The sequence below is a fragment of the Diceros bicornis genome, chromosome 12 (genome assembly GCF_020826845.1).
Source record: "Diceros bicornis minor isolate mBicDic1 chromosome 12, mDicBic1.mat.cur, whole genome shotgun sequence".
Taxonomy (NCBI): Eukaryota; Metazoa; Chordata; class Mammalia; order Perissodactyla; family Rhinocerotidae; genus Diceros; species Diceros bicornis.
The window spans coordinates 58,079,780-58,091,835 of record NC_080751.1 but is presented as its reverse complement, the minus strand read 5'-3'; the positions used below and the strand labels follow the sequence as shown (position 1 = coordinate 58,091,835).

Genomic DNA, 12,056 nt, shown 5'->3' with positions numbered 1-12,056 from the left:
GTTAATTTTTACTTGAGAAATGAGTTAGAACTAGATGAGAAAAAAAGGCTTTAATAACTCTTTTTTTTTTTGGGGGGGAGGAAGATCAGCCCTGAGCTAACATCCATGCCAATTCTCCTCTTTTTGGGAGTTAAAGAGTAGAGCTTTCAGACAGAGGTCAAACTAAAGAGACCATCAATTCTGTATAGAAGGAGAAAGGAACACAGAAGGACTATTAAAACACTGAGGGAAAAAAAAAAGTTTAAAAATGGCAGTAAGTACATACTTATCAATAGCTACTTTAAACGTCAATGGACTAAATGCTCCAATTAAAAGGCACAGGGTGGCTGATTGGATAAAACAACAAGACCCATATATATGCTTCATACAAGAGACACACTTCAGACTTAAAGACACTCACAAACTGAAAGTGAAGGGATGGAAAAAGATACTCCACGCAAATGGCAACGAAAAGAAAGCTGGGGTAGCAGTACTCATATCAGACAAAATAGACTTTAAAACAAAAACTGTAAAAAAAGACAAAGAAGGGCACTACATAATGATCAAGGGAACAATCCAACAAGAGGATAGAACACTTGTAAATATCTACGCACTCAACGTAGGTGCACCTAAATATATAAAGCAATTATTAACAGACATAAAAACAGAAATAGACAGTAACACAATAATACTAGGGGACTTTAACACTCCATTTACACCAACAGATAGATCATCCAAACAGAAGATCAATAAGGAAACACTGGCCTTAAACGACACACTAGAACAGATGGACCTAGTAGATATATACAGAGCATTCCATCTAAAAACCGAAGAATACACGTTCTTTTCAAATGCACATGGAACATTCTCCAGGATCCATCACATATTAGGCCATAAAAAAAGTCTCCATAAATTTAAGAAGACTGAAATAATACCAAGCATCTTTTCTGACCACAACGGTATGAAACTAGAAATCAACTATAGGAAGAAAATCAGAAAAGCCACAAATACGTGGAGATTAAACAAAATGCTACTGAACAATGACTGGGTCAACGAAGAAATCAAAGAAGAAATCAAAAAATACCTGGAGACAAATGAAAATGAAAATACAACATGCCAGAATTTATGGGATACAGCAAAAGCGGTTCTAAGAGGGAAGTTTATAGCAATACAGGCCTATCTCAACAAACAAGAAAAATCTCAAATAAACAATCTAACAATGCACCTAAAGGAACTGGAAAAAGAAGAACAAACAAAGCCCAAAATCAGTAGAAGAAGGGAAATAATAAAAATCAGAGCAGAAATAAATGAAATAGACTAAAAAAAAACAGAAAAAATTAATAAAACCAAGACCTGGTTCTTTGAAAAGATAAACAAAATTGACAAACCTTTAGCTAGATTCACCAAGAAAAAAAGAGAGAAGGCACAAATAAGTAAAATCAGAAATGAAAGAGGAGAAATTACAACAGACACCTCAGAAATACAAAAGATTATAAGAGAATACTAAGAAAAGCTATATGCCAACAAATTCGACAATGTGGAAGAAATGGATAAATTCTTAGAATCATACAACCTTCCAAAACTGGATCAAGAAGAAGTAGAGAATTTGAATAGACCATCACTAGTAAGGAGATCGAAACAGTAATCAAAAACCTCCCCAAAAATAAAAGTCCAGGACCAGACGGCTTCCCTGGTGAATTCTACCAAACATTCAAAGAAGACTTAATACCTATCCTTCTCAAACTCTTCCAAAAAATTGAGGATGGGGGGAAGCTCCCTAACTCATTCTACGAAGCCGACATTACCCTGATACCAAAACCAGAGAAGGACAACACAAAAAAAAAAGAAAATTACAGGCCAATATCACTGATGAACATCGATGCAAAAATCCTCAACAAAATACTAGCAAATCGCATACAACAGTATGTTAAAAAGATTATACACCATGATCAAGTGGGATTTATTCCAGGTATGCAGGGATGGTTTAACATTTGCAAATCAATCAACATGATACTCCACATTAATAAAATGAAGAATAAAAATCACATGATCATCTCAATAGATGCAGAGAAAGCATTTGACAAGATACAGCATCCATTTATGACAAAGACTCTGAATAAAATGGGTATAGAAGGAAAGTACCTCAACATAATAAAGACCATATATGAGAAACCCACAGCTAATATCATCCTCAATGGTGAAAAACTGAAAGCTATGCCTCTAAGAACAGGAACCAGACAAGGACGCCCACTGTCACCACTCCTATTTAACATAGTACTGGAAGTCCTAGCCAGAGCAATCAGACAAGAAAAAGAAATAAAAGGGATCCAAATTGGAAAGGAAGAAGTGAAACTGTCACTATTTGCAGATGACATGATTTTATAGATAGAAAACCCTAAAGAATCCACCAGAAAACTTTTAGAAGTAATAAACGAATATGGTAAAGTGGCAGGATACAAAATCAACATACAAAAATCAGTTGCATTTCTATACACTAACAACGAAGTAGCAGAAAGAGAAATTAAGAATACAATCCCATTTACAATTGCAACAAAAAGAATAAAATACCTAGGAATAAACTTAACCAAAGAGGTGAAAGAGCTGTACACTGAAAACTATAAAACATTGCTGAAAGAAACTGAAGAAGACACAAAGAAATGGAAAGATATTCCGTGTTCTTGGATTGGAAGAATTAACATAGTTAAGATGTCCATACTTCCTAAAGCCATCTATAGATTCAATGCAATCCCTATCAAAGTTCCAACAACATTTTTCACAGAAATAGAACAAAGAATCCTAAAATTTATATGGAACAACAAAAGACCCCGAATAGCTAAAGGAATCCTGAGAAAAAAGAACAAAGCTGGAGGTATCACACTCCCTGATTTCAAAATATACTACAAAGCCATACTAACCAAAACAGCATGGTACCGGCACAAAAACAGACACATAGATCAATGGAATAGAATCGAAAGCCCAGAAATAAACCCACACATCTATGGACAGCTAATCTTTGACAAAGGAGCCAAGAACATACAATGGAGAAAAGAAAGTCTCTTCAACAAATGGTGTTGGGAAAACTGGATAGCCACATGCAAAAAAATGAAAGTAGACCCTTACCTTACACCATACACAAAAATTAACTCCAAATGGATTAAAGACTTGAATGTAAGACCTGAAACTATGAAACTTCTAGAAGAAAACATAGGCAGTACACTCTTCGACATCGGTCTTAGCAACATATTTTCAAGCACCATGTCTGAACGGGCAAGAGAAACAATAGAAAAAATAAACAAAGGGGACTACATCAAACCAAAAAGCTTCTGCACAGCAAAGGAAACCATCAACAAAACGAAAAGACAACCTAACAATTGGGAGAAGATATTTGCAAACCATACATCTGATAAGGGCTTAATCTCCAAAATATATAAAGAACTCATGCATCTCAACAACAAAAAAACTAACAACCCAATTAAAAAATGGGCAAAAGACCTGAACAGACATTTCTCCAAAGAAGATATACAGATGGCCAACAGACACATGAAAAGATGTTCAAAATCACTAACTATCAGGGAAATGCAAATCAAAACTACAATGAGCTATCGCCTCACACCCGTCAGAATGGCTATAATTAACAAGACAAGAAACAACATGTGTTGGACAGGATGTGGAGAGAAGGGAACTCTCATACACTGCTGGTGGGAGTGCAAACTGGTGCAGCCACTATGGAAAACAGTTTGGAGATTCCTCAAAAAATCAAGGATAGAACTACCATATGATCCAGCTATTCCACTGCTGGGTATTTATCCAAAGAACTTGAAAACACCAATGCGTAAAGATACATGCACCCCAGTGTTCATTGCAGCGTTATTCACAATAGCCAAGACTTGGAAGCAACCTAAGTGCCCATCAAGGGATGAATGGATAAGGAAGATGTGGTATATATACACAATGGAATACTACTCAGCCATAAGAAATGATGAAATCCAGCCATTTGTGACAACATGGAGGGACATTGAGGGTATTATGCAAAGTGAAATAAGTCAGAGGGAGAAGGTCAAATACCGTATGATTTCCTTCATTAAGTAGTAGATAATAACAACAATAAACAAACACATAGAGACAGAGATTGAATTGGTGGTTACCAGAGGGGAAGGGGGGAGGGAGGAGGGTGAAAGGGATAATTCGGCACATGTGTGTGGTGATGGGTTGTAATTAGTATTTGGGTGGTGAACACGATGTAATCTATGCAGAAATAGAAGTATAATGATGTACACCTGAAATTTATACAATGTTATAAACAAATGTTACTGCAATAAACAAAAAATTAGAAATAAAATAAAAAAATAAAAACTTTTTTTTTGGTGGGGAGGAAGATCGGCCCTGAGCTAACATCCATGCCAATTCTCCTCTTTTTGCTGAGGAAGACCAGCTCTGAGATAATATCTATTACCAATCCTCCTCCTTTTTTTCCCCTTTTTCTCCCCAAAGCCCCAGCAGATAGTTCTATGTCATAGTTGCACATCCTTCTAGTTGCTGTACGTGGGACGCCGCCTCAGCATGGCTGGACAAGCGGTGCATCGGTGCGCGCCCGGGATCCAAACCCTGCCCGCCAGTAGCAGAGAATGCGCACTTAACTGCTAAAAGCCATGGCGCCGGGCGCTAAAAACTTTTTATTACTGAAATTACCTAAACATTTTCTTTAAAACGTTTCCTATTAAACAAGTATATGTATAGGCATAAATAATCCTTTATAAAAGGAAAACAAACTAATTATATATATATATTACTAAATGAATCTTTATTGGCTTAATCAGTTCACAATCATCCCAGGCTATGAAAAATACCTTTAATATTGTTCACCTTATAGCAGTCTGCTTTTTGTCCTCCAGTTTTACGCATCAAACACAACACACCTTTAGGTTATTCTTAACTGCTCAAAGGCAAGCACACATTCCAGATGATACTGCAGAACACGCTTATACTGAATCATGGGATTTACTGCATAATATTCTAACAGAAGATATATGCGTTATTCTGAAATAAACTATCCAAATATTTTCAACAAGAATATTTTAAGTTTTGCATTTATAAGCTTCAGGAAAAATATCTAAATGAATATTTTATAACCTCTACCAAAAAAAATTTCATAACCTCTTTATCTTGCCACAAGCACAAAGTGGCTTACCATTCATAACTGTGGGAAACTGAGCCATCATGGTCCTGAATTTTCCTTGCTAGCTCTCAGCCATCTGCAACATAAAAACATTGTGCCATTAATAATACAACAAGGGCAGATCATAGCTTAGCGCACCCGCTAAGCAGTGGGAATGCCTTCCCCTCCAGCTCACACTTGCAAGAGAAAACAATGCAGAGCTTCTGCTGCTGCTGAAGAAGCAGAATTCACACTTGGGGAAGGGTTGGAGATTTTGTTGGGTAATGGTGCTGCCTTTAAAATAGAACCGTTTAAAAGAAAAACAGTCACATATTTAACAGCAAATAATTAAGAAACCCTTGGCATTAATCAATTTTATATAAATTAATTTGGGAAAGAGGAAAGTTGTTATAACTAGGCAACAATTTATTTCAGAGAAATCAACTTTATAAATTCAGCGTACAATAACATGGAAATCCATAATACTCTTTTGTAAAAAAAAAAAAAAAAAAATCCCCAAATAAGAAAAATATCCAAAATAAATGTAGCACAGCTGTTTAATCAACTTCTACAGGTTTATAAAAATGGTTTAAAAGTGATTATTAAAACATACATGTTTAAACATAACTAAATGTGTTGGGCAAGTACTCTGTACTAGAAAGAGAAGGGAATTTGGAAATTAACAGCTCTGGGTTCAAATCCCAACTCTGCTATTCTCCTAGCTGTGACCACGAAAGAGTTATTTAACCTTTTTGAGTCCCAGATTCCTCATCCATAAAAATACTCTGCAGGAGTAGTTTTTAAAGTATTAAACATAATCCAGTACTCTGCCTGACAAATAGTGGGTAAATGGCTTCCTGGGTGTCCAAGAAGGGAGTGTGTATAACTTTGACTGAATTCATTATTTTACTATGAATAAATTCAAAACTCAAAATTTGTTCCATGAATCTTGAGGGTAGGACCAGTTAGGGAGAGTGAAGACCTAGCAAATTTATAGAAATGTACTTAGTAATTAAAACCATGGGTTATAACACCGAAGGAAAATACTACTATATTAAAAGACCACTCAGTAGCTCATCTATTTACCCAAATAATTTAAATATTACTGTTTTTAGAAGCCTAAGGAAAACCGTTTGCACAAGTAATTTAAACAAAGGCATAAAGAACTGCGTATCATAGCGGAAGGCGTCACCAGAGGAGCTGGCTGACTAGCTCCCAGAACTGTTACAAGGTAAGCTATCTCAGCGAATTCAGTACGCTCAAGGAGAAAAATGACCGTACCAGTACAACCAACAAAAGTGAGTCACACTAACAAAAAACTGGTATATAAATCCAAGTTATTAATTTACAATGATAAATTTAACAGCCAAGAGCAGCTTTTCTTCCCATAAAGCAAACTATCATTTACTAAACTTTCACCAGATCACTGTGTCGTGAGCAAAGGGAGTTAACTGTGATTAGAATGCTTAATGGTATCAGGCATTGACAGTCTGATACATTTATCTACACAACAGGGATAAGCAACAGGGCAATAGGGATGGGCAAACCTCCAACAATACTTTGAACTGGGCAGTAGAGACGGGCAAACCTCCAACAATGCTTTGAATGGCACTGCCAATTCTTCTCTTCTGACCCCCAGCTTTTCTGTATGTTACCACTATAGACCAACCTCCCTCTCAAAGTGTGTATTCTTTCTTTAGATGTTAATAAGCTTTACTGCAATGGAGCGTTAAACCTGTCACCACACTGAGACTTCACCTGTCACCACACTCCTCTTAGGAGGAAATTTCATCCATGTACAAGTTAGTTTTCTTCACTCCTTTCTCAAAATGTAATATAAATGCCAACTACAGTTGTTGATGATACAGAAAAATAATACCTAAACGGTGGGGTGGTCAAGAACTCCGAAAGGAGGTACTGTATTGAGCTTTAAAGAGTAAGAATTAGTTATAATTGTAATGTTAAGAACTTTGGACTTGAACCTGTAGCTGACAAGGAGTTTTAAAAGGTTTTAAGAAGAGGGACAAAGTCAGATTTCACTTAAAACAAAACAATCAACTGTGAAGAAAAGCCAAGCCTGAAGCAGGGAGATCAGATAGGGAAGAGATGAGAACAGGTTCTGGTACCTGATCTAGAACAGTGGCAGCAGGAACAGAGAAATGGGATGAACTGGAGAAACAAGGAAGGGGTTAAAACAGGTGGAACTTGGGGTCTCTTCAGATATGAGAGATTATGGAGTAAAAGGAATCAGAGACAACTGCCAGAATTACAGTCTGTGAGACTGGGTGAACAGTGATGTCACCAGCTAAAAAAACTGAACACAGAAGGAAGTCTGATAAATCAAGTTATGACTACAACTTCCTCAAATACAGAAATTCTACAAACAAGTATAACAGTTTTACTTCCCCAATTTTAAATTATCATAAGTAATGTTAAAACAAAATAAGCTATATGCCTGCAAAGAAACTATTTACTTACAGATATGCAGTAGCAAGGGCTCCTATTTTATTAGGTCTCTGTAACTGAGAGAGATTAATTTTAAAATGTGGGAGAAAATCCTCCAAAAGCACTATCTACAACACATTTATAACTGCATAAAAGTGTGTGAGTCACCAAAGATAGTTTGAAAAAAAAGCACAAACTTATAAAAGACAAATAAGGAATAGGATCCCATAGTCACAAAGTCTGAATCAGTTAGATCTAGGTCTAAAACTTACAGATCACCTTTCTAGAACCTCTAGCTAATCATCATGTTATTCTGTGGATACAACAGAATGCCACCTAACAGATGCTCAATAATCACAGGTATAATCCTGAAATAAAAGCAAAGAACAAATCAAATAATTTAATGGGCAGGGAGGGCAAATCCTTTCAGTGAAGCTGAAGGTACTGGTATTACAGAACCTTCTTCACCTGGTACATGGGATTTAGCCACCCACGCATATAGATACCATACTATGACATGTACGTACGTATGTATGTATGTACACCTGACTGACTGTGGTAACATCTGAATACGGTAGCATAATTTGTTGGAATCAGTAAGCTTTTCAAGTATAGGATTTCATATCTGTTATGCTTATATCAGTTCTCTCTGCCCTGTTGTAGAATAATTAGGGTTCATGATTAACAATTCTACTAGTCTACTTGCAAAGTAACACTTGCAGAGAAATAATAACAATTGAAATTTTGAAAAATGCAACAGATACATTTTACATTTAAAAAAACCAACTGTCTCACTTCATGTAATAAGTTACCATTTACTAAGTGCTCACTATTAACGCAATACACTTCTATACATCTACTGTGTCATGCTTAACATTCACTGAGAATCTAATATGTTCCAGGTTCTATACAAAGAGCTTCAGACGCAGAGGAGCTTGTAGACTAGTCTACCAGGTGCCAGATACTGCTAGACACTTTTGATAATACTGATAATCCTCACACTATCCCTACAAGGCAGATGATATCATACTCATTTCACAGATGAAGAACTGCAAGGTTAAATTACTTGCCTAAATTCAGTAAGTGATGAAGTCAGGATGCAATTCCAAACCTGTCTAATTGTAAAGCCCATGAACTTCCCACGGGCTTTATCTGCCTCTTCCTCTCCTAAATGGGCATAACAATTAATGATGAGTGGGTCACAGGTTCCTGCAAGCAGTAGGTCAACTTAACGTTGGTACATTTGTAGGGGAGAACAAAAACAAGTCAGAGACACCTTCCAACACACAAGTCTACATCAATCAACATACATAAATTAGGAAGTGCTAATTATCTTTTGCCAGCCCTGGTGGTCTAGTGGTTAAGATTCGGTGCTCTCACCGCTCGGGTTCATTTCCCAGTCACGGAACCACACACCACCCGTCTCTCGGTTGTCATACAGTAGTGGCTGCATGTTGTTGTGATGCTGAAAGCTATGCTACTGGGATTTCAAATACCAGCAGGATCACCCACATTGGACAGGTTTCAGCGGAGCTTCCAGATAAGACAGACTAGGAAGAAGGCACTGGCCACCCACTTCAGAAAAAACTGGCCATGAAAACCCTATGAATAGCAGCAGAGCATTGTCTGATACAGCACTGGAAGGTGAAAGGATGGCACAAAAAAAAGACCAGGTAGTGTTCCACTCTGCTGTACACAGGGTCACTAGGAGTCAGAATAGACTCGACGGCACTAACAATTATTTCTTACCTCTTGGTATAACCCTTTAAGAGGAAGAAAAAGGTAATCAGCATCTCTCCAGTTACACGCCTGATGCCTCTTTCAGGGATGTGTGATTGAAGTCAGCATCCATAAACACCTCTCTCTCTTCCTTGGAGGGAGTAACACGTAATGATGAGCAATCTTGGCAGTTTGCAGTTCTCATATAATTTGAACATTATGTTAATTACCTATAGTTTTAGAATACCTATGTGGAGACTTTCCTCCTCTTTATAAATTAACGGAGAACTGGCATTGTTACCTTTTTCAGAAACCAAGAAAATATGTGTGGTAGAAAGCAGGCATAAAACAAAGAAGACTGCTTCAATTTAATACAATCCAAATGCAATTTGTAGAATGTGGGAAATATATTCCTACTAAGGCAGAGAAAAGTAGAAATGCCTAAATAGGAGTAGGAAATCCTTCTTCTACAAAGGGTCAATAAGACCCACAAGGAAATAAATCATAGCCATTATAAGTAAAAAGTAACTCAATTAAGGTTGGATTTTTTGGTTGTTTAGAAGTACAGAATTACAGAAGGAAACAATTACAGTAATTATTTACTCCAAAACCTTCAATTTGCAAGATGGGAAAAACAAGAGACTTGTACAAGCTCACACAGCTAGTCAGTAGCAACACTGGTTCTAGAAACCACATCTCTTATGTCCAGTGCTGTTTTTATGTTTCCCAACTTGGATCATATCATCTGGGACATTTTCTGATTCTACAGATTCCCAAACCCATCACCAGGAAATTGTGACTCAATAGGTCATTACATGAATTAGGGCATGAACCTCCTAAATTGGTCTTCCTGCCTTGAGATCCTTCCAGAGAGCCACTAGTTTTTTCCGAAACATCCACTAATACCCCTCTCCTGCTTAAACTCCTCCACGGATTACTAGTTAAAGCACAAACTTCTTAGTATGAAACACGGCACCCTTCAGAATCTCACCCCAACCTCATCTCTAGACACCTCCCCTTGATTCAGATGTCTTAAGTTCACCAATCTTTTCTTGAAACAGTAATGCTTTTTTGACACCTCTATTCCTTTGTAAACAACTATTCTCCCTGTCAGGTACACCACTTTCTTCTCATTCTTTCACTCCCAACTCAAATGTCACCTCTTCTTTGAAAGACTTCTGTCCCCCAGGTAGTCAGTCACTATCTCCCAGGTATGTCCATAACACCTGTTCATGCCACAACTTCATTTATTGCACTGTACTTCAATTTCACGTTTGCCTGTTTCACTTGTTCTGGGCAGAGACCATTTTTATTTACCTCTGTATGCCTAGTGTCTAAACTAGATCTCCCAGAGAAAATGCTCAATAAATGTTTGCTGGACAAATGAATTGGGTAAATGAATAATACAGTTGAGGTATTAAAAAAAAAAAAAAAAAGGAAGCAAAGCAAGGGAAGCATGGAGAGAGGCAATGTTGAATTGAATACATAGAAAAGAAACTGGTAAAGAAAACAGAGCAGGCCCCAAACTTCTTCCTTGAAACCCTCCAGGCACCAGAGCTGTGAATTTTAGACCAAATGATCACTTGCAACATGGTCCTTCTGTAACTTTTTTTTTTCTTTTCAGTATACTTTTAGAGATAAAGGTTTATTTCCTATTATATTCTGAAGGCTTTATATTGGGATGGGGAGGAAAGCTTAAGTTTTTCAATTATACTTTGAATCATGTTGGTTAGTTTAAATAAATTTGACTGCAAGTCTGACATTCAAAAGCAAGATAATCAAGGTCCCGAAGGCATATCTTATAAAACTTTCTCCAGTGCCTCCTTCACTCCTTGTCCTACATACACAGAGCCAACTCTCCAAACTTGCTGATTAGTTGGGAAAAATGTTCCTTCCTCATCTGATTCCCAAGGAGATCAAGGTCAGTTCTATGAAAGAATGATTGGAGCAAAATTTCCTACTTCTTTATAGTTTCTGCAGTAGATTAAATTTACAGAGCACATGTATTCTCCACACTTGTTCCCCATCTATCTATTCATTCTTTCTTTCATTCATCCATTTATTTATTCATCAAACATGAATAGTCACTATAATAAAGGATTTGAAGAACGCTACCAGAACCCAGAAGATAGAACTAACACTCCTTGGGAGGTAAATCTAAGTATGGTATATATCACAAAGGAGGTAACATTTGTGTAACAACAATCTAACATGAGGTCAGTGGCAAAGTAAGTGGATTCCATGTGTCCTTGGAGTGAAAGACATTGTATAGGTATGGGGTAGGCACTGTTACAAAGAAAGGAAAAGTATCTGAACCTAAGAGAAGGACTGGTCAAAAGAAGGAAAGTATGGCAGCCAATATAACTGTAGAGCCTTTCCTATTTAAAGACAGTGTGATGTGAGAGTGATGTGATTTCAAAGAACTAACTCAATCTTAAGCGTTAAAAAAGAACTTCAAAAACCCAGTAGTTTCAAATTGTGCTCCTTGGAGTTCTAGAAATTGCAAGGAGATACAATGGAGGTGGAGTAGAGAGGAGCAATGGCGGGCTGGGGGAGGATACCAACTTCAGTGAAAGTAGCTCTGTTTTCATATTGAGGCTTTTCTATAATTTTTTATCTGATTTTTTTAAAAAGAGTTAAACAACATACTGAATTCCACCTCCATTTTAGAAACAATTAAAGAGAAACCAGAGAGATGAAGTAACTTGCCAAGATCACACAGTTTAAGGAACAAAGTATGTCATGCTATTGATTTTGA

At 36.9% G+C, this 12,056-nt stretch overlaps 1 protein-coding gene across 9 annotated transcripts in view; it reads right to left on the bottom strand.

Annotated features, from left to right (window-relative positions):
- The window catches only part of ITSN2 (intersectin 2), a 135,208-nt gene that overhangs the window by 103,325 nt on the left and 19,827 nt on the right, over positions 1-12,056 (bottom strand). For 7 of the 9 annotated variants that reach the window (XM_058551690.1, XM_058551691.1, XM_058551687.1 and 4 more), the window contains exon 2: positions 5,168-5,231. In XM_058551690.1, the coding sequence (XP_058407673.1) occupies positions 5,168-5,198 (31 nt within the window). In that variant the 5' untranslated portion in view covers positions 5,199-5,231. Of the gene's footprint in view, positions 1-5,167; positions 5,232-9,328; positions 9,347-12,056 lie in introns of those variants that run through there. The other 2 variants (XM_058551692.1, XM_058551694.1) reach the window with 2 other exon arrangements.